The 23,140-nt window shown below is 52.3% G+C and overlaps 8 protein-coding genes across 8 annotated transcripts; 6 read left to right on the top strand and 2 right to left on the bottom strand.

Moving 5' to 3' along the window:
* Window positions 1–155: 155 nt before the first annotated feature.
* WBP1_4 (oligosaccharyl transferase glycoprotein complex, beta subunit) lies at window positions 156–1,709 on the top strand (the record flags this gene model as incomplete). The annotated part of the gene is made up of 3 exons (XM_007812531.1): window positions 156–483; window positions 543–1,237; window positions 1,293–1,709. The coding sequence occupies 3 exons, from the start codon at window positions 156–158 to the stop codon at window positions 1,707–1,709; spliced, it is 1,440 nt and encodes a 479-aa protein (XP_007810722.1).
* A 917-nt stretch (window positions 1,710–2,626) lies between these two features.
* J3458_020962 (uncharacterized protein) lies at window positions 2,627–3,814 on the top strand (the record flags this gene model as incomplete). Its single annotated transcript, XM_007812530.1, has 1 exon — window positions 2,627–3,814. The coding sequence occupies one exon, from the start codon at window positions 2,627–2,629 to the stop codon at window positions 3,812–3,814; it is 1,188 nt and encodes a 395-aa protein (XP_007810721.1).
* Window positions 3,815–5,415: 1,601 nt separating this feature from the next.
* On the top strand, window positions 5,416–6,814 carry ISY1_3 (NineTeen Complex (NTC) component). Its single transcript, XM_007812529.2, has 2 exons — window positions 5,416–5,492; window positions 5,551–6,814. The coding sequence occupies exons 1-2, from the start codon at window positions 5,490–5,492 to the stop codon at window positions 6,286–6,288; spliced, it is 741 nt and encodes a 246-aa protein (XP_007810720.2). The 5' UTR covers window positions 5,416–5,489; the 3' UTR covers window positions 6,289–6,814.
* A 1,129-nt stretch (window positions 6,815–7,943) lies between these two features.
* On the top strand, window positions 7,944–10,782 carry J3458_020960 (uncharacterized protein). Its single transcript, XM_066122327.1, has 3 exons — window positions 7,944–8,572; window positions 8,628–9,670; window positions 9,728–10,782. The coding sequence occupies exons 1-3, from the start codon at window positions 8,523–8,525 to the stop codon at window positions 10,690–10,692; spliced, it is 2,058 nt and encodes a 685-aa protein (XP_065972579.1). The 5' UTR covers window positions 7,944–8,522; the 3' UTR covers window positions 10,693–10,782.
* A 510-nt stretch (window positions 10,783–11,292) lies between these two features.
* Window positions 11,293–12,804, top strand: cys2_2 (homoserine O-acetyltransferase; the record flags this gene model as incomplete). The annotated part of the gene is made up of 1 exon (XM_007812528.2): window positions 11,293–12,804. The coding sequence occupies one exon, from the start codon at window positions 11,293–11,295 to the stop codon at window positions 12,802–12,804; it is 1,512 nt and encodes a 503-aa protein (XP_007810719.2).
* An 83-nt stretch (window positions 12,805–12,887) lies between these two features.
* On the bottom strand, window positions 12,888–13,250 carry J3458_020958 (uncharacterized protein; the record flags this gene model as incomplete). The annotated part of the gene is made up of 1 exon (XM_066122326.1): window positions 12,888–13,250. One exon carries the CDS (start codon window positions 13,248–13,250, stop codon window positions 12,888–12,890), a length of 363 nt encoding a protein of 120 aa, XP_065972578.1.
* Window positions 13,251–13,313: 63 nt separating this feature from the next.
* J3458_020957 (uncharacterized protein) lies at window positions 13,314–17,874 on the bottom strand (the record flags this gene model as incomplete). Its single annotated transcript, XM_007812527.2, has 8 exons — window positions 16,143–17,874; window positions 15,492–16,067; window positions 15,225–15,440; window positions 14,158–15,174; window positions 14,035–14,106; window positions 13,865–13,982; window positions 13,665–13,812; window positions 13,314–13,587 (listed from the first exon to the last, which is right to left on the bottom strand). The coding sequence occupies exons 1-8, from the start codon at window positions 16,536–16,538 to the stop codon at window positions 13,314–13,316; spliced, it is 2,817 nt and encodes a 938-aa protein (XP_007810718.2). The 5' UTR covers window positions 16,539–17,874.
* A 2,065-nt stretch (window positions 17,875–19,939) lies between these two features.
* Window positions 19,940–22,865, top strand: J3458_020956 (uncharacterized protein). The gene is made up of 3 exons (XM_007812526.2): window positions 19,940–20,361; window positions 20,427–20,730; window positions 20,792–22,865. Exons 1-3 carry the CDS (start codon window positions 20,002–20,004, stop codon window positions 21,256–21,258), a joined length of 1,131 nt encoding a protein of 376 aa, XP_007810717.2. The 5' UTR covers window positions 19,940–20,001; the 3' UTR covers window positions 21,259–22,865.
* Window positions 22,866–23,140: the final 275 nt, after the last annotated feature.

Here is a 23,140-nt window from a genome sequence, read left to right as displayed (position 1 = left end):
GACGTATCCCCAAGGAGCTTGTTTGGAATAGTAGCTATTCATGCCAAACTCGTGGGCAAGCTGGTCGAAACTTCCCTCAACCACCTACGACGAATTGGTCCACCCCCCTTTCGCCATCTACCACGACAAACGCATTGAGTGCGTAATTCTTCAAGATGCGGTCGATTTTATGTGCGGCTGCCGTTCTCTTCGCCGCTGCCGTCTCGGCCGTCAGCACCGCTGGAAACCGGCTGCTGGTTGTGCTCGATGACGTGGCAGAGAAGGAGAACTATAAGCAATTCTTTGGTGATTTGACAGGTAAGGTTGCAGTCGACGGATGCGAATATTGGAAAGAGCCCGGGGAAAATGGGGCCGGTGCTAACTGGTTTGCAGAGCGAGGCTATCAGATTACCTATGAGACGCCGAGGAGCGAACATGTCAAGTTGTTCCATTTGGGCGAGAGGACGTACGACCACCTGGTGTTTTTGCCTGCAAAGGTCAAGGGTGAGATTTTTGGAGTTCAGCCCCGTGTCTAGAGATGAATCATTGCTGATCGTCGGCAGCCCTCGGACCCAACTTGACGCCCAACATTCTCGTCGACTTCGTCAACGCCAACGGCAACATACTCGTTGCTCTGTCGTCCACCACGCCCACCTCTTCGTCATTGACTTCCCTTCTGGCCCAGATTGACATTGCGCTCCCCGCTGAACGCACCGGCACCGTCGTCGACCACTTCAACTACGACGTTCTCTCCGCCCCCGAGGCCCACGACGTCCTTGTCCTCGATGCGCCCACCAACGTGCGTCCCGGCCTCAAGAATTACTTCGAGGTCCCGGGTGTCTTGTCCTTCCCACACGGTGCTGGACACACGCTTGGCCCTGGCGCGCTCTTGACGCCCGTGATTCGTGCCCCGTCTACCGCGTACAGCTACAACCCCAAGGAGCAGGCCGAGGCCGTGGACCCTGAAGATCTCTTTGCCGCGGGCAAGCAGCTTGCGTTGGTGTCTGTTTTCCAGGCACGCAACTCGGCTCGAGTCGCGGTTGTTGGATCCGCCGAGATGCTGCAGGACAAGTGGCTGGAGGCCAAGGTTTCGCGCCCAGAGGGCAAAAAGGTCAAGACTGAGAACCGTGAATTTGCCAAGAGGCTCTCCGGCTGGGCCTTCCAGGAGATTGGTGTTTTGCGTGTGAACAACATCGAGCATCGGCTCAAGGGAGACAACGAGACGAACCCCGAGATTTACCGCATCAAGAACGATGTCGTAAGTTGGACCTCATTACCGACACAGTCCATCGTCTTTACTGACCATCATGCAGTCGTATAGCATTTCCATCTCGGAGTATTCCTGGAACAAGTGGGAGCCGTTCACCCTTCCCGCCACCGACGCCCTCCAGCTCGAGTTCTCCATGCTGTCGCCCTTCCATCGACTGGATCTCAAGCCCCTCAGTGTCAGCGACTCTGCCACCGTCTACGGCACCAGCTTCACGCTCCCTGACCAGCACGGCATCTTCAACTTCAAGGTCAACTACAAGCGGCCGTTCCTGACTTATGTCGAGGAGAAGAACACTGTCAGCGTGCGCCACATTGCCCATGACGAGTGGCCCAGGAGTTATGTCATCTCGGGGGCGTGGCCTTGGATCTCTGGTATTGGGGCTACGGTGGGCGGGTTTGTGGGCTTTTGTGCTATTTGGATGTATAGCAAGCCGGTGGGGGGCAAGACCAAGACCAAATAAGTAATCAAGATGGAGGGATAAAGGGAAAAATTCTGTACGATCTTATGCTCGGAGGGGGGATATGTTGGTGTAGAGTATATAGGCGACTGGTAAAATGATAGATTTGTGCACAGTCCGCCGAGTCCCCCGTAGGGTGTATGTTCTAGCGCAAAACATGCCGATCCCCAAAAACACCTTTTGATTATTTCCGTCGCCTCAAACCTTTACAAACACAGACTGACATCATAACATGACATCTTGGCAAGTAGCCGCGCCAAGCTGAGTAGCCCCTCCAATACCGCAGCCTCTTGACCTAGATATTAACAACCGAAACAAAAGCAAATCAATGAAAAAAAAAAAAGAGAGCGCAATAAAAGAAAACCACGCGAGGCATAGCGGTGCTGTAGGACTCTTTGTCCCCGTGAATCACGGCAAAACCTTGACGTCTATGCGCCAGCTACCTCTCCTTTCTTCGAGAACCGAGAGTCCTGATAAAGGCTGATGGAGATCCGAACAGTTCGTCGCATGCTGAATGGATTGCCGGCGGCAAGCATTATTCAGACGCGACTTTGTCTGTCGCAGAAGTGGCTGTGCGGAGGTGGGCACAATCGAGATAAATGAACAAAGACGATCATGCGCAAATACCCGACAATGCCAAGGGCGAGGGGCAAAGCGTTCCCGTTCCGGGATCCGGTACAGTGAAGAAGACGAGGTTGCGAACAAACGAAGGAAGTGCTTATCCAAGGAGCATCTCGCATAAAGAAGGGCTCGGAACAAAAGTTTGACGCTACGCGTGTCTTTGAAGGCCCCGTGTTGAATGAAGGCCAACGGCTTGTTCAGGAAGATGTATAAAGAGCTGGCGAGATGCTCATCAAGATGCGCTGTTCATTCTCAGCTCTCATCGACCAGTAACAACAACTACAACAACATCCACAAACATGCGTTTCGAATTCACACTCTGGACAGCACTGCTGTCGTATGTCGCTCCCGCGCTTGGTGGCAACCTCCTCGTGGGGTACTATCCTACGTGGAAGCATGGGAATATCTCCACCATGGACTTGTCCAACTACACTCACATCAACATTGCCTTTGCAATACCCAACGAGCAAGGAGCCCTGAAGTTTGAGGGCGACGCCTTCATGGACAAGGTTGTTCCAAAGCTCCAGGGCGGCGGCTCCAAGGTCCTCGTGTCCGTCGGCGGATGGTCAGGCTCGGCGAACTTCTCGACAATCGTCAAGGACACTGCTTTGAGTGGTACTCTGACCAAGAACATCATCGACATGATGAAGAAGTACAAGCTGGACGGCATCGATATTGACTGGGAGTTTCCGGGCCGAAAAGGGAGTGACTGCAATACCGTCGACGAGCAAAATGACGCGACCAATTTCCTCAAGTACTTGACCGACTTGCGGGCCAAGATGGATGAGGCCCTTGGAAAGGGCAAGCTGATTACGTTGGCGCTGCGAGTACAGCCTTTTGACGGACCCGGCGGCAAGGACGTTTCGGGATTCGCCAAGGTGGTCGACTTTGCAAATCTGATGCAGTACGATCTTAACGGCGCGTGGGGCGAGACAAGCGGTCCTCTTGCCCCCTTGAACTTCGAGAAGGGTAAAGGGACACAGCAGTCGTTTGCGACTGCGATTGAGGAATGGACCAAGGCAGGCTGGCCGGCTAAGCAACTCACAGGCGGCGCTGCGTTCTACGGCTATTCAGCCACGGCGACCGAGGACATGTTGAAATCTAACCCCCCAAGCCAGTACGCCAAGATGGCAAAGGAGCGCCCAAAGGGAGACCAAGACGATGAGATGGTTACAGAGCCATGCTCTAGCGCAGCAGCCACATATACCGGCATCTGGGTGTACAAGAATCTCCGAAAACAAGGAGTACTGTCTTCGCCTGATACCGCAGAAGCCCCCTGGGTGAGGACCTTTGATAATAAGACAATGACCCCTTGGTTGTTTAATCCTCAAACGAAAACTTTCATCTCGTACGATGACCCGCAGAGTTTGGCGGCCAAGGTCAAGTTTGCAGAGTCCAAGGGCTTGGGCGGAATGATGGTGTGGAGTATTGAGCGAGATTACAACGGCGAGTTGTTAAGTGAGCTCAAAAAGTTTAGTTCCAAGTGATTTGGCTGGTTATCAGGAGAAGTGAGATGGACGACGGCTTGGACATGTCATGCAGCCGGTCGCTGGCCGACTGAACGCTACGGAGTGCGTAGAAAGAGGACGACGGGGTGATGGAAGATAGCGAGAGTTTAACTAGCCAGCACTGGAACGAAGGGGAGAAATGAAACTTGAAGGGTTGGCTCTGAACCTGCGTCTAAAATCATCCGTGATGAGTTGTCCCAGGGAAAAAGGCAAAAAAAAACCATTCTTGTCGGTTGATCCCCCAAAGCTTGTGATGACTCGTAGTGAAAACCTCCGCGCTTGCAAAGTCTAGGATGAATTAACCAAGTTCTGCCGTTTGAGGCTCCAGTACATTGCTAGATGCCGACCTGGGGCTAGCAAAATCCATCCTTCAACCCGTCGTGATGGACCAATCTCACGAGACGAGATGTAGCCCGGCGTGTGGCGTAAGAAACAGTCTTCAAATCAAAGACGGGAATACATCTCGAGGAGGAAAACAATCCCAATACCGGCTACCATGTGAACAGACTCGTACGTAGACCTTCAGGAATGTATTACAACCAATTGCGAGTGAGCAAATGTGAAACAAAGTGCAGGAGAAAGAAAAGAAGCCGCCCTCAGATTAGCTCTCTTACGTTCTCAGTGACAACGCGCGACTCGGACCGTGATCCTCGAACTCAATGAACATCGCCGCTGCTGCCTACAAATTTGGCTTTTTGGACCTTGATCATCACCGGGCTGATAATTCTTAACTCCTTCGTCATTTCCCCAGTGTACTTTCAGATCATACCTATCCAGCCTGCTCCGATTGAAAACTATAATTTACCAAGGTCACTGACCTGGCCACGTGCCTAACTGCACTCGATGAGTGTGAAAATAAGCTTCGTGGACTAGTCTCCGATACAAAGGCTGTCAGTCATTGCGGCTACTGCGGACTTGGCAGGCCCGAGAAGTTTCACGAGGGGAAAGAAATGGGAGCCTGCTCGGATCTCTGTTCTTAGCCTGGTCCTTTGCTCATGGGCAGGTTTTTTTGAAAACCCAGCCCGTGGCATCCCTGCTCTGGCGTAGATGTGTTTCGTCATGGCAGGATTTCGTGCTACCTGCCACCATGTTAAAGCAAGCACTTGCTTGGCCTTGAATGTGTCAAGGGCGGTAGACCAGCGGTTGTACTATGACACAGCAAGTCTTGTATGGCGTAGCAGATAGGTATACTGATGTCACTGTTGAACTTGTCGTGTGATGAGGTGATGACAGCTTTGATGGTTGTCGTTGGCGATGAACCAGGGGTGGAAGAAGTTCACGGTGGTAAGTTTGTTGGACGGAAGAATGGTAAACTGTTGGTGGAAAAAGTTTCTATTAAGGAATAGATCCGTGAGTAGGCCGGAACGATAAGAATGCTAGCCTATTGCGTCAGTATTGAAAGGTTGAAAAAAATAAGCTTGTGGCAATTGTCAAAGATTGAAAATGCGACGACGTCGGAAAACAAAAGGGCTGGCTGATGAGGCTAGGATCTAGAAATGTGGCTGATTGTGGCGAGTGCCATGGCTCGTCCCACTTGTTGCTTTCAACACCGCGAGGCTGGACAAACTTGAAATCGACACCAACAACAGGCAAACCGCCACATCTCCATACCCTCACAGTTCACAGACGCTGCTACGCGTCAAGAGCTGAAAATATGGTACCGTTTTCCCCCTTATTCTGCATCGGTAGTTGAACGCTTGGCTTACGCATTTTAGGCGCGAAATTCAGAAAAAGCCCAATCCATGCTCTTCCGCTTTCGCGAAGCCCAAGCTGCAGACCTAGGCATCATCGACGCCGGCCGTACACGTCGCCCCAAAGGCATAACGGAAGTCGACTCGGTGCCTCTTTGCGAAAAATGGCGTGGTCAGGTGCTCAAAGAGATCTCGCGCAAGGTCTCTCGCATCCACGATCCTGTGTTGAGCGACTACCAGATCCGCGACCTCAACGACGAGATCAACAAGCTCATGCGAGAAAAGCACATGTGGGAAATACAAATACGGAACTTGGGAGGACCAAACTACATGCGCACAGCAGGAAGGATATACGACGAGGAAGGAAGGGAGATACCAGGCGGTGGGAAAGGGTACAAATACTTTGGACGGGCGAAGGAATTGCCTGGCGTTAAGGAGCTGTTTGATGCGGCGAAAGCCAAAGCGGGAAAGAAGGAGGATAAGCCACTGGAGGACAGGCGAGATCTACGGAGGAATGTGGATGCGGCGTATTATGGGTATGCGCCGGGAGAAGAGGATGATGCGTTGTTGGCGTATGAGGCGGAGAAGGAGAGATTGGCCATAGAGAATTTGCTGAAGAATGGACCGCAGGAACCTCCGGAGGGATGGGAGGCTCTGCCTGGCGACACGGGCGATGGACAGGTTTGGGTTTTGCCGACGATGGAGGAGGTTCAACAGGAACTCATTGAAAGGAGGAGGCAGAAGTTGCTGGATCAGTTGTAGGAACGGTGTTGGGAGATTACGGACATTTGGGATCTGCACGAAGCTGAGGGGCAAAACATGACAAGAATCTCGGCGATGGTGGGTTGTGCACAGCGACGGGACGAGGTATGGCAGAAGTATTCATTGCCTTGCGAGTTGCTGTGATTTTGCAGCCTTTGCGCCGTTGTGCTGGACGGTGACTACTTATGCGTCGTCGTCGCATAACCAGTCTGGGTTGGATGTGTCACCATATTTAGCATGCGTTGTCCGTGATGAAGCATACTAACATCTCACATTGGCTTGAAATTCCTCGCTGAATTTGTCGGCTCTTTTTAGAATATAAGCGTCTTATGTTGTACCTTGTTATAAAGTAAGACAGCTTATATTTAATAAGAGCGGATAAGTTTAGCGAAGAATTTCAAGCCAATGTGAGATGGTAGTATCTTGAGTTGATGTTTTCTAGGCGTTACGATTTAGGGTTAGCCTCGGGCTCAAAATGAGCAGCTTAACGGCGTACGTGAAGGATCCGGAGATTTATTAATGGGTCAATTCTAGAAATCATCGAGTGAAATGCTCCGTGAGAAAATGGAGACTGTCGATCAAGTCCGCGGTTTGTTTATAGCCGAACGACCAGGGTCTTGTTTAGTGCGATGATTTGAGCGTCAATCTAAGGCAATACACCGCCGACTGCAACGTCGTAATATCCTTCACGAACCAGACCTGGTCCTCGCGCCTGGCAAAATGCGTTAGCCCAAATAATGGCCCATGCTCAAGACGATCAACGGGTGAATATGCCCGGCCGACTATTTGTGAGCCTCTTGAAGGACAGATTGATGAATTATACAAAGTACAGCAGGGCGATGCATTGCGAAGTTGACAATGACGACAGATATGCCAAGCCTGCAGATGGCCTTGGCTAGCTTCAGGGGTCGCAACCAATTGGCACAGACCGACCCAAAGGCAGGCACAGGAAATCGTGGGGGTGATGAGGGCGTCGTCGACGACCAATCGAACGTTGGACGAGGGCAGGAAAACCGGCCTACTTCGCCCCCAGGCTCGAGCTAGCAAGACGACTTCGGGATCTTTGGGTGCCATGGCCCAATGTGCTGGCCAGTACTCCGTACAGAGCACGGAGTACCTGTACGCAACGCCACATATTTATCAAATATCGGAAATCAAGAATATCAGCAGCAATGGTGGCACATGTCGACTATTACCCGAAGCGAAACCGTCTTGTGGTAGGCGGGTATCGTCACCACAGTGGGAGAAGAGAGGCATTTCTTCCTGAGCCATCCGACAAACCCGCGTTGTAGATGATGATCAGAATTCATCCGAGCGAGGGATGCTTCAGGAGGGGTCCGTAAGGGGCGGCTAGGATTCAGGTGATGATTACACTTGGACGTCAACTGGACTGGTTGGTCTGGGAACCCCTGAAGGCAGTTGGCTCCGCTTGTGTCTCACCACCTCCCAACCCTTAGGGCCGCCGGGCTGGAACGCTCTCGGGACGTTGCAATCAGAGTAGCAGGTCAATATGGTCTGGCCAAAAAGTGAAGAGCAATGGCAAGCGGCAGTGGATGTTCTGTTGGTTCTCGGGGGGAAGAAATGGATGCCGGGGAACAGATGGGCCTAACCAACGCCTTGTTGGCTTCCTCTCCATTTGAACTTCCCATCGTCACCTTCAACCTCGTGTCGTGTCGAACACAGAAAAAGAGGGCCTCATCGCCACTCGTATCAGGTCTGGTTTATTTTTCCATGATTGCGGTTGTCGTCTGACCGAAGCACATTCGTCCACTCTTTTGTTATTTCTTTTTAATTCCAGCACTGGCAAGTGCATCAGCAATTCCGCCCGCGCGCCAGCTGTGTGTCTTCTCTGTCTCGCCCCAAGAATTCTGCATCAGACCCTTCCATGCCCTACCCGCTCATTATTACCCATCGTTTCCTCCACCCCAGTCCTCGAGCAGGAAACATCGCCTTCTTCAATCTTCGGGTTCGTACGGTGAACGGCGCAGTAATTACGACGGACATGCTCGGAGAAGCCCTCCACCCTCATCAGAGCTACCAGACTCAATAGTAATGCGCTCACGCGCTGCTACGACTCGATATAATAGCCACTCACTAATAATACTGACGAATTTTCATTCGTTCTCAACTAATTCACCTTCCCTTTAATATGTGAGCTGCAACTACAGCCAACGCTGGAAACCGGCACTAATGCCCTGGCACTCTAATTATAATACGGTTTACCAGACCTCAAGATGGTGTCATTCTTTGGATTGAAGCTTGGAAGCGATAGAAAAAAGGCGCAGTATGTTGAATGAGGCATCAAGCGAACGACGACTTCTAACCGATGCTGCATTTAGGAGCAAACAAGCCCAAAGCAAGGCACCGCAGAAATGGAATCGCGCTGATCAGAACGCCCTTGGCGAGGGTCAATACTTTGGGAAAACCCTCTCGCCACCGCAATTTCCATCCTCAAATGCAAGACCCGGCACCGCAAATTCGACCCGAAGCATGTCCAATTGGCGAGCTGTATTCAAAAATCCGGCAATGACTTCATCCATGACCGACCTGGCACCTCCTAGACGACGGCCTAGTGTGGGGAGCTTGCGCCATGCTGCTTCAGATGTGAACCTTAGACCTGGCACGGCTTTGCCGACTGCCTTGGGAGGTAGTGGACTTCGGCCCGGAACACCTAGCAGACCATCAGGAGCTCAAAAGGCAGGCTGGGTGAATCCCTTGGATGTTCACTTTTGCAAGAATTCCGCCAATACTCACCCAGGCACACCCCTAGGGCAAAATCTTGTTGCGACGGGTTCCGCTGCTCCAGGTTTCCCAAATCATCCAACCGGCCAGTTTGATTTCGGGCAACATACCGATGGACATGAAACCAGCAAGAATACCAACAAGGATGTTCCATCGGCTACGTCGCACAGTCGCAAGTCGGATGAAGTAATTGTAACACCAACCCAGTATCCGTCACCGCCGCCGCCAGACACCAATTCTGAGGGGACACTCTCACCCGTGAATGTGCCCGCCCCCGACAGCCATTCGCCGATCAGTAAACGGGATGCCCCCGGTCCCTTGGGGAATGTGGATGGGCCGGAGCCGACATCTCCGCCCAGTCCAATGCCAACGGCCCAACCGACAAGTCCTGACCGTCCCGGAGGCCCAGTCGTTCGAAATTTGCCGGCATGGCGAGATACGTTTGCCTTTCATCAACCTCGTAGACACAGTTTTACAAAGGAGTTCGAGGAAGTCTACAGAGTAACAATGATGCATCCGCTAAAGGAAGGATTCAGCGGCAACTTTGCAGATTTCGATTTTGGCGAAAGCGTCACCAGGACCACTAGCAACACGAGCGAGACGGAGCAAGGACCAAGCTTGGAGGCTGCAAGACGACCGAGTATGTCATCTGAGAACATGAAGGAGTCGGACCGTGGACTGACGTCAAGAGCTTCAGAATCTATATCATCTTCATCAATTACACAGACTGAAAGAGAAGAGTCAAGGCGCCCGGCTCCCACTTGTACCCCAGAAGACCTGGCCACAAATGTGCTTGATCAATTACCAAGGGCTCCTAGAGAACACGCCTTGCGGATATTGGGCCCTCCGCCAGCCGCTGCTGGTGCATACAGAGGACATAGTAATGGGACTGGTATGGGTTTTCGGCAGGGCTTCAAATCTCGCTTCGACTCGGAGACGTGGTCACGAGCTACACCTCCAAGACCACTGCAGCCTGTTCTGCCCCCTTCTGCAACAGATGACGTTGAAACCGCAGCCATGAACTCTTGCGGTCTGGCACCCGACTCGGGAATCGGTTGTACGAGCAGCGAGCCGACACCAAGACAAAATGAGAAGCTGCCTAGTAGCCCCTTCTCAAGACCAGGGATGGAAGGAAATTTTCCCATGTCCAAGGGATTGCCACGAGGCCGACGACCAGGACCGCTGCCTCCACGACGGTCATCTTCCGATGATGATGATAATGCATTACCATTTCCAATGTGGTCCGATTTTGACAGGTCGGAGCCTCGCCTATCTGCCATGCCCGCGCCTCTGACACCTAGTCGTCCCAGCCCCAGCCAGGATCCCAGAGCTGGCCTGTCTACCTCAACATCTGCCACAGCTCCACGCGTTCCAAGTCCAACATTTCCATCTTTGGCCAAATCTATTCCCAACTCTAGCGATTCATTCGGCACATCACTTGACATCAACCTCAACGAACCTGTCGGTTCCCCCACTCGGAGCGGATTCCCATCTCTTGATAGACGGCCAAGTACTAGCGTAGGAACAAGCTGCATACGAGTTGAGGCGAAAAAGGCACCACCACGACCAGCGCCGGTTACTCTACCTCCTTCGCCGAACAAGGGTATGCACGCAGATTTAAGGTCGCCGGTTTTAACAGAATTCACTGGAACTTTTATCTGAGGGAGGGTGCGAGATGAAAACGACTTATGGAATTACTTCTGGGCGGCTGGATTGCTTTCGTTGACGAGATACCAAACAAATGATTAGGGCATCTTTATGATCCCTCAGTATATTACTTTTATATATCGACTTTCTACCCGTGCTCGGACTATATACACTCCCTCGTTGAATTGTTTATGGGTAGCGCACTTGCGGATTGGGTGTGATGCGATGCCTTGGCCCAAAATCCTCGTGACAAAACATATCTGTCTCAACGGCCAACAGCGATCACAAAAGCCACTGAGGATATACATTAAAATTGCGAACACATTCACTGGTTTTGATTCATCTACTTTCTTCAAGGTCAATTCTTTATTTTATCCGACTACAATGCCGATTCGCTGTGGCGTCTGCCAAGTACAGATATTGGCGGCACGTGAAATGGTGTGCTAACTGACTAAGCACCAACGACCACCGACATCGCCCCAATTAACAATCAAGTCTATGATATTCAACCTCACTTACAACTTGCCGACTCAATCCAAGTAGCCCGTTGCTCAATTTTGTTGATCGCTGATTGTATCTTGGTCAGGTAAAAAGAGCCGCTGTGCCATTGTGACAATGGCATCCCGGTCCGTGGTAAACAACACCCGGCACATCTACAAAGCCCTCACACGGCCGACATCCGCCCGGCTCATCGGCCTTGCCAGAATCCAAAATGCAGCCTTGCCCTCCTCTCCGCGGGCCAAATCGGGCGCGGCCTCAAACCCGGCCATGGCATTCCCCTGCCTAGACGCCTTGGAAACCAGATCCGCCACCTTGCAAGCGAGTCGGTCCTCGTCCGGCCCAGAGCCCAGCTACACATCTGGCCCAACGGAGACGTTCCATTGCAAAGATCCGCTGCTTCTCGACTGGGGCGGCATCCTGCCCGAGTTTACCATTGCGTACGAGTCGTGGGGTGCCGTCAACGCGGACAAATCAAACGTCATCCTGCTTCACACGGGGCTGTCGGCGTCGTCGCACGCCCATTCCACCGAGGCGAACCCCCAGCCCGGCTGGTGGGAGAAGTTCATCGGGCCCGGCGCGCCGCTAGACACGGACAATTACCACGTCATTTGCACAAACGTCATCGGCGGGTGCCACGGCTCTACGGGGCCCAGCAGCATCGACCCAGGCAACGGCGAGCGGTACGCGACGAGGTTCCCGATCCTCACCATGCAGGACATGGTGCGCGCGCAGTTCCGGCTCCTGGACCACCTGGGCGTGGACAGGCTCTACGCGAGCGTGGGCTCGTCCATGGGCGGCATGCAGTCGCTCGCGGCGGGCGTGCTGTTCCCCTCGCGCGTCGGCCGCATCGTCAGCATCTCGGGCTGCGCGCGCTGCCACCCCTACAGCATCGCCATGCGCCACACCCAGCGGCAGGTGCTCATGATGGACCCCAACTGGAACCGCGGCTTCTACTACGACGCCGTGCCCCCGCACGCGGGCATGAAGCTGGCCCGCGAGATCGCCACCGTCACCTACCGCTCCGGCCCGGAGTGGGAGCAGCGCTTCGGCCGCCGCCGCGCCGACAACTCCAAGCCGCCCGCCCTGTGCCCCGACTTCCTCATCGAGACGTACCTCGACCACGCCGGCGAGAAGTGGTGCCTCGACTACGACCCCAACTCGCTGCTCTACGTCAGCAAGGCCATGGACCTGTTTGACCTCGGCCGCGAGAACCAGCTGGCCGCCCGGTCCCGGCGCCAGAGCCACCGGGACGGCATCCGCGCCGGCACCCACGCCACCGGCGACGCCTCGTGCTCCCTGACCCTGCCGCCCCGGCCGTACGAGGAGCAGCCCTCCAGCCAGGTCGACGTCTCGGAACCCCTGGAGGCCGCCTCGTCGACGCCCCCGGAGGACCTGGTCCTGGGGCTGGCTGCCCTGAGGGACACGCCGACACTGGTCCTTGGCGTGGCGAGCGACATCTTGTTCCCGGCGTGGCAGCAGCGTGAGGTTGCGCAGAGCCTGCGCCTAGCTGGGAACAGGCGCGTCACGCACGTCGAGTTGAGTGAGGAGATGAGTCTCTTCGGACACGACACCTTTTTGTTGGATTTGAAGCACGTGGGTGGCAATGTCAGGATGTTTCTGAATTAGAATAACATTGATGACCAAAGGGTGTGAGTGGAACATGTCGACGGTGTACATGGATTGGATTATGTACTTTTTTTTAAAAAAAGTTAGCGTGCATGATGCTGCGTTTTGATGTATTGATCCGCATTGTATGTACCATTATTTACAGAGAGGCAATAATTTGACCCAAGTAGACTACTCAAGGCTACCGTCACCGGTCCAGCGGCATTTGCGGGCATGTTTGCCTGGGGTTGTACCGGATGCGTTGACAGGGTAATTGACTTCTTTACTGTCCACCAGAGACATGACACGGATACGCTGCACAATGAGCTGCGGACCACAACGTCGACGTACGTGCAGAGACGAATAAATACAAGCACTCGATTCAAAACGAACTTTTGTTTTGCCAGCGCTGTTGAAGAGCCAGCGTCGGTTCTGTATGCCAAGGCACATGTTGAAGCCATACACATCCCTCAAGACATCCCCCAAGTCGCATCATATCCTACTACCGGATAAGAACCCCCTTGGACAATTTACAACCACGTCTTGAAAATCTTGATGTAGATCATCTTCACAATCTGCACCTCGATGCAGTACAGCAGCAGCTCCGCCACCAGAAACCCAACGTACGACGGCGCCGGCTGCTCAAAGCTAAGGCCCCGCTGGACTGGCGGGATCCAAGGGAGCACAAAGCCAATGATCATGATGGCCGTGGTGGACAAGGCAAGGGGCTTGGCGGCTCGAGATTGGATGAATGGGATTTTGGCGGTTCTCAAGAGGTGTACGATGAGGGTTTGCGTGAGAAGACTAATTTCCAGTCAGATTGTGCGGCGAACAGGGAAAGGGGAAGCTGTGACAAAAAAAAAAAGGGACACGGAACGTACCCTTGGAGGAACCAGTGGGTTTGGAAACGCATCACGGAGACTGGATCTTCGGTGGTCTGGATGCCGTAGAAGAACCAGCCTAGTGAAAAGGTGAGAATGTCAATGACGGAACTAGTCGGGCCGAGGACAACAACGAAGCGAAGGAGGTCTGTGATTGTTAGTTAGGGTGCCGTGGTTCGATGGAGACGGGTTGATATTACCCCATGTCTTCCAGGTCTTGGGTGTGGCCAAATACTCGGGGTCGACTCGATCCCATGGGATGGCAATCTGGCTAATGTCGTAAAGCAAGTTTTGTGCCAGAATTTGAATACCCAACATCTAAGGCTTGTCAGTGTGATTCCCGTCTAGCGTCGGCGGAGAAGAGACGTACCGGAGTGAACGGAAGCCAAGCAGAAGCTGCGAGCATACTGAAGACATTGCCAAAGTTGGAAGAAGCCACCATCTACACGTCGTTAGTGCCGCTCGACTAAACCGCGCGTCCAGAATATCCCACCTTGATGTACTTGATGGTGTTACCATGGGTAAGACGACCGGTTGTCACACTAGTAACAATAATACCCAAGCCCTTCTCTGTCAGAATCAGGTCTGCACAATCCTTGGCAACACTCGCCCCAGAGTCAACCGAGATGCCCACATCGGCCTTCCGCAGTGCAATACAGTCGTTGATGCCGTCGCCAAGCATTCCAACACAATGTCCAGCCTTTCGCAGACTGCCGATAACAAGAGCTTTTTGGTTGGGAGTCAGCTTAGCAAAAACCTTGCAAGTCTTGACAACATTATCGAATTCATCGGTGTCCTCCAGAAGCGATAGTTCCGGTCCAGTGATGGCCTGCAAGTCATCGTCTTCGGAGCCCTCATCGCGGCTAATGAGGTCAAGACGCTGACAGACGTTGACGGCCACAGGGAGTGTATCACCTGTGAGTACCTTAACCTCGATACCAAGGCTCTTCAGCTGAGCAATTGATTCGGCGGCATCCTCCTTTGGTGGGTCGATGAAGCTAATCATGCCTTCGAGAATCATGCTGGATTCAAGTTCGTGCAGACCATCCTCGTCTTCCCTGCTGATGTCGCCGATTTGCTTCATTGCAACCAAGAGCACACGGTATCCTTCCTTGTTGAGAGAATTCGCTCGATCTAGGAGAGTCTGCTTAATCTGGAAGTCAAGAGGAAGGGCAACACCACCTTGTCGGACCATGCTGCAAACACGTAGGACTTCTTCAAAGGCGCCCTTGCAAATGAGTAGGTTGGCTCCAGTAATGCCTTTGACAACGCAGGCGGACCGGCGACGCTCAAAGTTGAAGGGGATTGCGGCAACCTTTTCGTACTGGGCGGTGTTGACGCGGCAGCCGTCGGGCATACGGTAGTCCAGGATGGCGCCGTCAATATTGTTACCATTGGAGCCTTGTACCACCGCATCGACAGTCGCCAATTTCAAGACATTAACATTGGTTTCGCCGTTGCCATCGAGGTATTGACACAGGGTAATTTCGTCCTTGGTCAGGGTTCCCGTCTGTCCGGGTTAGCGTCGACATTCTCACTTCGCATGGAGAATATATTCACCTTGTCACTGCAGAGAACAGTCATGGCACCTAAATTTTGAACCGAATCGAGTCGCTTGGAGATAGCCTTCATCTTGGAGAGCACATAGGCACCACGTGCGAGGTTGGCATTGACGATGGCAGGAAGCATTTCGGGAACCAATCCAACGGCCACACTGATGCTGTAAAGAGCAGCAGCGTCCCAATCCTTGGTAGTGTATCCAGAAATACCCAGCACCTAAGAAAGTTGAGTAACTCATCTGCATCAATTACCAGGACGTTGACTTACCAGTGGAACCATGGTGAGCATGAAACCAATCAGCATATAGCTAACGTGTCGAATACCCAACTGGAAAGAGTTCGGTTCACGTCGCTTCTTGAGTTCCTTGGCCATGCTTGCAATCAAGACATCTGCGCCAGTTCGAAGAACCAAGGCAACTCCATTACCTGAGATAACACTTGTTCCCATGAACGCAATGTTGCTAAGATCGAAAAGGGTTGTGCCTTTCTCGCCCGAAACACTGGGGTTCTTCGGTACCGGGTCGTTTTCTCCAGTCCATGTCGACTGACTAACTCGAAGGAAGTTGGCTTCCAAGATCAAGCAGTCGGCGGGCATGACAGAACCAGGTGACAGCACCACGACGTCTCCAGGAACAAGGTCCTGTTCGGCAACGGTCTTACTGCTAGCCTCACTACTGGGAGTAGATACCTTTTGGCTCAGAGACATGTTTGGCTGGCGACGAACATCGAGATTACAGGAAACCGATGCTTGGAGCTTGAAGACTGCCAAGCTGCTTCGATATTCCTGCCAGAAGCGAACGGCTACGGAGATGACGACCATGACAATCAAAACGGTGAAACCTTTCTGCAGATTGTTGAGTTAGCAAACGTCATCTCGATTATCTTCGCCACTGAGATCAAACGCAGACAAAATACGTACCCAGTCTCCAGGAGGAATAGCAGCATTGATAATGGCCAGGGCAATTAGCAGAATATTGAAGGGGTTCGGGATGGCCTTGAGAAGGGTAATGAACCAAGAAGGAGCCGTGTGGGTTGGTAGCACATTAGGCCCCTTGATGGATCGGCGGGCATCGGCCTCTTCGTCAGTCAGTCCATCTTTGTGAGTCTGCAAATGATCGAGTACCATATCAGGTTCCATTCCTGCAAAGGCCGTCAAGATAGCCTCCGCGGAGGTGTCCGCGGCCAGCGAAGGGAGGCTAAGCCATGACATGTTGGCAGGCCATGAAGCCGTTCGGGAGAGTCCAAAGAGAGAAGCTAGTCCGCTGATTAGACCAGTCTTGCCAGCCTTGCTGGAAATGTTGGAGAGGAAGGGCATTTTGATGCTGGTCCTACGACAGGCGAAAGGGTCTTCATGCCAGTATAGATTTTTTTTTTTTTTTCCCGAAAGACAGTGTCGAAATGACCAATGTGGATTTGATCAAATGAAAGGCACTGAATGATTGTCACCAGAGGTTGACCCTATGGTGGTTGGAAAGGAGTTGGTTGGAGTTGGGATCCAACAGTCGCCGCCACGACTGCTTGAACTTGGCTCACAGTAGCCTCCAGTGTTGCGATAATAACAGCTCAACCGGGTGAGCTGTAAGCGAGCAAAGTCGTGATAGTGAAGAGTGAGAAAAGAGGACGAGGCGATCTAGTTCTAATTTCCAGAAATTGTTTGCCTTATGTAGCAGATTGGACTGATAGGGATACAATGATGGCTTTCCTTCGAGTCCCTAATAGATGTCGTCGAAGAGAAAGAGAAATCTTTGGTCGGAAAGAAAGATGTTGTTCCACAACAGTGTGCGGTGTTTATGAAAAGAAATTTCCCCCCTGTCGGCAGCCAGCCCGTGCTAGCCTTGTATCACACTCCATGACCTGATGGGTCCGGCTTAAACTAGCTAGGGTGCTGGCGAACATTAAAGTGACTCAGGCGTCCCGAGCATAGCCACGGTAGTTTTTGGCTCGTTTGCCTTATTCTAAACAGGTACATGGCCATTATCAGGCGCATTCGAGAGGGGTTTAATCGGTTGCACCAATAGGATAATGAATTGTGAAAAGACAGGGGGTAAATTAATATATATATATTCGTCGTCACTCAGTAGGGGGCGAAAAATCCGCAAATACTTCTTTCACATGTTGTTGCGCTTGGGGTACGGAGAGTACAGATCCAATGTCTCGGAGTTGCACCGTAGCCTCAGCTCGCTATCGCCATTACATGGCAACACGTGCGTTTTTTGTTGAATCGCCGGCAGCTTGCATGAGCATGCGCAGTCACCGGTCTTGGCATATTGTTTCTTACTCCGGGGCCTGGATCAAACATGATGGCCTGCAAAGAGGCAAGCATCCATTTGGTGACGGTGGATGACCTGCCCAAATGCAATCCTCAGTGGTGTATATACATACTCCGTACCGAGTACATGAAGTTATGTCACCATGTAATCGTCTTTCCCGTGTCCCGGCTAGTCTCGGGGCTGGACGATTTGATAGGTCGATATCCTTTGGACAACTTTGCACTCCGTGTGCTCGTCCCTGAAATTTTTGCGCGCCTCCTCTTCTGCTCAAAAAGGATGTCTTGGCTTCCACGACGCTAGGAATTTGGGCACGGTGGCAGTGCTGGGAGAAGCGCAACCGTACACGGGTCGAAGTCGTGCGACTTGGCTGATGCAACCAACCCAAGTCGTTCGGCTCCATTGCCCGGAGTGGGGACGGGATGCAGGTGATGATTGCGATGAGGACGATGATTGCCTAGCATATTGGCTGCAAGTGGTCCGTATCTGGCCTCGACCTCCATGGCCCTTCATGCTGCCGCCAGCCAGCCCGATTTCCAAAGGTTCCTGATTGCCGCATTGGAGGGAGAGTGGATGCAGTGGGTGAGTCAAATCTCTGGTCCAGACAACGGAATCCGCCTGTATTACGAGTCTGGTGCACTGAATTTCCTCATTTCGCAAGTGCCTTCGCCTGGCCTTTGCGCCCATGACAACCCAACACTTCCAGCCAACGTTTGTCACCGCCGGCCGCGTGCTGGGAGGCCCCGGGAATAGGGCATGATTTATGTCCACGACCTTTTGTAATTCTCCGTGTCTCCCCGACGCCGTACAAGTCGACAGGATCATAATTGCCTCAGCGCTAGCCATTATGACGGTTGGTTCAGGATTTTCCCCTGGCTTACCGCGGCAGTTGGTCAGTTCACTATCGGCATTGAGACCAGTGACGAACCAAAAGTGAAATTACATGACCCTTGGAATGGCTTACCTCCAGATTCTGACCAACAATGTGCTACATGCGGCTGGCGCCGGTAAGCATGTATAGATGGTTACACCATTGCCTTACGCTTAATTTTTCTTTAAATCCGGAGAGGCTGCTACGCCGCGTCTTATCTTTGGGTGTTGAGTGTCTCAGGGCCCTGACTAGCCACCCGACGAGGCTGTGTGGTTGAATGAACGGTTGCGGTCACTAACTGGCTCGGTCACTTTCCGTCTTTGTTGATTGTCCGATGTGAGGTTTATTTTTTTTCGAGCATCAAAAAACTATTTCTAAAAGTACCCAACGGGATAGATCGTGGCTCCAGATCTGTCGACAGCGCACAATGGTCATAACAAGAAAACGCGATTAGCCGTAGCGGGTTGTCGAGTCAAGCGTTCCAGCAGAAGCTTCAGATACGAGCACTGCCCGCTGCTAAGCAGCTACCGCGTCAAATGCATCCAATCAAGTCGATCGTCTGTGTAGAAACCGCGCTTTGGGTGCATGGCCGATCGGTTGGCGTTGCTCTGTGTGGATTTGTACGGCTCACAATTTGAGAATCGCACCAAGGTCGAGGTAGCCAGATAGAGGACAAGGTAGTTATGAACTCGATGGTTTGTCAGTTCCAACCGGCAGCTTCAAGATTGGTCGCCTCCTGTTGACCGAAACTCCCTGCTTTGTTCACAACAGTGAGCGGCGTGCGGCAGTGCGAAATAGTAACACGGATTTTGGATACTGAGCAGACCCGCTAGGCGGCTCTCAGCTTCGGACCAACTTGGATGCCGAGATTTAATAGTATGTCGAGTGCTTGCATCGCATGAACCGCATGTAGTGTTTGAGTTTGATGGTTCATGGCAGATAGTGCACGGCTTGTGCATGAGCTCACAGGCCACCCAGCGCCTGAGGCAACAGCTCTCTGTACGCTCCTTCCTCAGTTGACATCTGACATCTGACACCTGACCAGACATTGGGAAATGCCTCGTGTCCGATGACGAGCATCAGCAATACCGCCGACATCTCTCCTGGCCGCCCAAACTCTCAAGATGGCACCCTCACTGTCAGCTTCTGGAGCATTGTCAAAGGTTACCCTGAAGTTGCATGGAGACGTACACTTCAAAGTTCATCCCACGCGCAAAATTTTTTGCTACACGTCTACCCGATTTGACTCGCCCAGATTAATGACCAAATTCTACAACCCGGGTTGCAATGATTTATTCCCGCAATATTCTGCATTTCATTGAAGTTTCGCTGCCTTTAAATGTTTGTTACCACGGTACACTCTACAGAGAGCTGCAAGAGCTGCTAGTCCAAAAAGAGGCAAATGCGTTGAAAAGTTCAAGTGCTAGCAAATCAAAACATTTGAAGTCATGAACAGGGCAGCTGCAGGCCCACTTGCGTGCATGGACGTGACGTCAGCACATGCTAGCTCGTCAGTCTACTTGACGTTTCGAAACCAGCTGGCTGGCTGCGTGAATCATCACCATCCTCTTCCTTCAACACTAGTTGCTTGCAACACGCGCAATCCATCCTTCGCTTTTCGCAAACCTTCCGGGGTACGTATGCTGGAATTTTTCGTGTCCTTAGTCCTCTTGAGCTTCATTATGGCGCACATTGTACCAAATCTTTTGCTCGCCCGACTGCGTCGAATGCCCTTGACACCTGAAAACCGCGAAACGCCAGAGCCTCGACCGTCCGATAAGACCGATGCTGACGATGGAACCTACCACCCCAACCCCATTGACATTGTCGTCGTGCGCATTATGCTCACCCGCTCCGTGAAATTGCCACCTGACTTGGTTGATGCCATTTTCGACTATGCTGAATACTGGGCTCATTCTACCAACGCGATCGACTACCAGGCAGAACAACAAGAACCTCTGCGAATTTATGGTTCTTCTCGGACTGAAGATAGATTTCTGGTTAGCCACCCAGTTGCGTTCTATCATGACTGCCTTGCGGAACTAATATATCCCATCTTACTCAGCTTCGCTCTTACCCAGTAGGGTTGACAGGTATCAAAGGCCAGGACACCCTGTCCAAAGAGTTGGCCTACGATACCCAAGAGGCGACACCCCTACCCAGAGAGAAGGACTGCGATGCCAAATATTTTGCGAAATTAGCAAAATACCCAACCCCTCGACTGCTTAACCCAGTGCGCAAAGTCGTCTATAAGATTAAAAGCCATGATCAAGGGTGGGCTGGTGGAGATTACGGGGACAAGGGAACGTACAAGGCGTCATGGACTTGGTTTGAAGCTGGACTAGAAAAGTTTGATGCGGCACAAACAAGTAAGGTCCCAAATCTGTTGCCTCAATATTTATCGAACCGTTGCCAACATTTACCTGCTAGGCGATGCGCAGAGTACGCGTAATGTACCACAAGAAACGCCCAAATCAGATAGTTCCGCTCTCCCTGTGCGCGCACTCCGGGCGGTTTATCCACACATTGAGCGATTGCCAAAGAGTGACGATGAAAACAAGGAGAATGAGGACGACAACGAAAGTCAACCCGAGGCGAAATATAAATACGTACATCCTCTTGAGGGCCAGCCTGAATGGGAAATCCAGCGAAATTTGAGGGCAACAGGTGATTGGCAAGAACACGTCGTCACCTGGTCATATCTGGATGATATCAAGGCGGATTCAGATGCCGGCAAGGCGCTCGAGGATCAAGGACGTGGCCGGGCAACTGGCGATGGATCATTCGTTCGAAGCTTAGTCTTGGGCGATGTCATTACCATCTGGGGCAAGGCGAGATTTCCAGCATGGGTGAACAATGTGGATAGTGTCAAAGTTGAAGTATACTGGGCTGTTTGAGATTTGGCCATGGATTTGAGCGGACTTGATACACCAAGTAGCCTTTAATACGCATCTTTCACAAAGTATTCAAGGGTAGGCCCTATTTTATCCAAGATCAACTGCTCATACCGGTCCACACGCAAGCAGTCATGGTTGGACAGCTTCCACGTCCGTCGACTCATCAAGCCTGAAAAGAGAAGTCAAGTTTCATGAATGGCAGATACTTGAGACAGCGACTACGAAGGCCAAGATTCTCGGGGGAGATCAGACCACGGACTCTTGTGCAGAAACCTAGTCTCCCGAGACCTCGGCCGACATATCACCGGCGCCCATTCCGACAGGGTCCGGGGGAAGCCCCATTACGCCGGTTCCGAGTCCGGGAGCCTGCCGATTACTCTAGACCTCCGTGCCATTATGCCGTTGTGCCATTTCGATCCAACCCCACAATAGACTACTGATTGCGAGGCGCAAGACGGAGAGTAGAGTGTCTCGCTTCAAGCTCCTTTAGGACGCGGGGATCATCCAGTTATTTTCGACAAAGGCGCCGGGAGGAGCTGGCTCCCATCTTTTGCTCATGATTGTGTGTCGCAGGTCGTGGCCACATATCAACAGCGCGAACTCTCGCCGTGTCTACAAGTCCTCGACCATGTCTCCAGGTCGGTCGTCAATGAGTGTGCAAGCCAAATCCAGGACCCCCTCCAACACCTCAGCTCACGTTACGGGAGCAGTTTCGGCGTGGATGGATCCACAAAGAAGATTAAAGACATATTCAAGCGCATCGAATGCAGCGTGAGAGAGACAAAGAGGCTCGAAAAGCTTCGGAATAAGTTGCAGGAGGAAGTACAAAGGCTGTCGTTGCTGACGAGCCTGGCTGCGGAGTGAGAGTCCCTTCCCGTGACACCTCGTCTTGGCCACGGCGTTAGCCCTGGCTGCCATGCAAAGAAATCTGCTCGTGTCGACAACGCCATCGTGTTGGCTCGGGTCGATGAAGTTCAGCTACTGGCGTCACAGGCGCGAAGTGGCTAGGCAGGAATACTCGAGTTTCTAAAGAAGCATCGCGCCGCGAATGAGGAGCAGGAACACAAGCAGATACAAAATCTTGGTAAAGTCTGTTGCCAGCTCGACATGTAGGAGGAGGGGGGCCGCGCTATTCTGGCGGTGGCCAAGGATGCGTTCCATGGCATCATAGAGGTCAAGAAGCTTCTGGTACAGGTCTCGCAGAATGTCATTGATCTTCAGTCATAGCTTCGAATTCCATATTCATCCTCCCGATTTATCCCACCAAGGGGGTGCCTGTCATTGTAGAGGATGCCTTGGGACGGTCACTGGAGATCCCGGCTCAGTGGATAGATACTCTGGAGTGGGAGATGAGCCACGCTGAACCGGATCGATTGAGTTTTTTTTCTTTGACGGCTAGCTGATCATGACCTAGGTGCTGAATGGTCGGCTTGCAGGCTAATTTAAAGGACACAAGGGGAGGCATGAAGATCAATATGAGCATAATTTTTTTACGGCGCGGAAATCGTGGTCGGTACTTGTCCTCGTTGTTACACAGTGACCGACGCACCGGAAGATGTGAACGTTCAATGGTACGAGCATTTTTATCACCGCTGGGGCACTTCAAGAGCGTAGACTTGTGTTTACTAGTCAAACCGAGGACTGCGGTATGTGGTTCCGTATGCAGAAGCAGGTCATCAAGGCATGTGATCTGGCCACTACCATCGAGGAAGGCGACGGCGCTTCTTCTGAGACGCTTGTTGAAGGAGAACGTGACGAGCGTACCTGTCGAACCAGGATACTTCCAAAAGGTACGGCTCCTACGTCAATACGAAGTGCCACCACAACCCAATGCTCAAGACTTGAATTCCAAGCTAGCTCCGCCGCCAGCTCCGGGTACTCG

The sequence above is a fragment of the Metarhizium acridum genome (genome assembly GCF_019434415.1).
Source record: "Metarhizium acridum strain ARSEF 324 chromosome Unknown scaffold_577, whole genome shotgun sequence".
NCBI classification, from domain to species: domain Eukaryota; kingdom Fungi; phylum Ascomycota; class Sordariomycetes; order Hypocreales; family Clavicipitaceae; genus Metarhizium; species Metarhizium acridum.
This window is presented reverse-complemented; position numbering and strand designations above follow the sequence as displayed.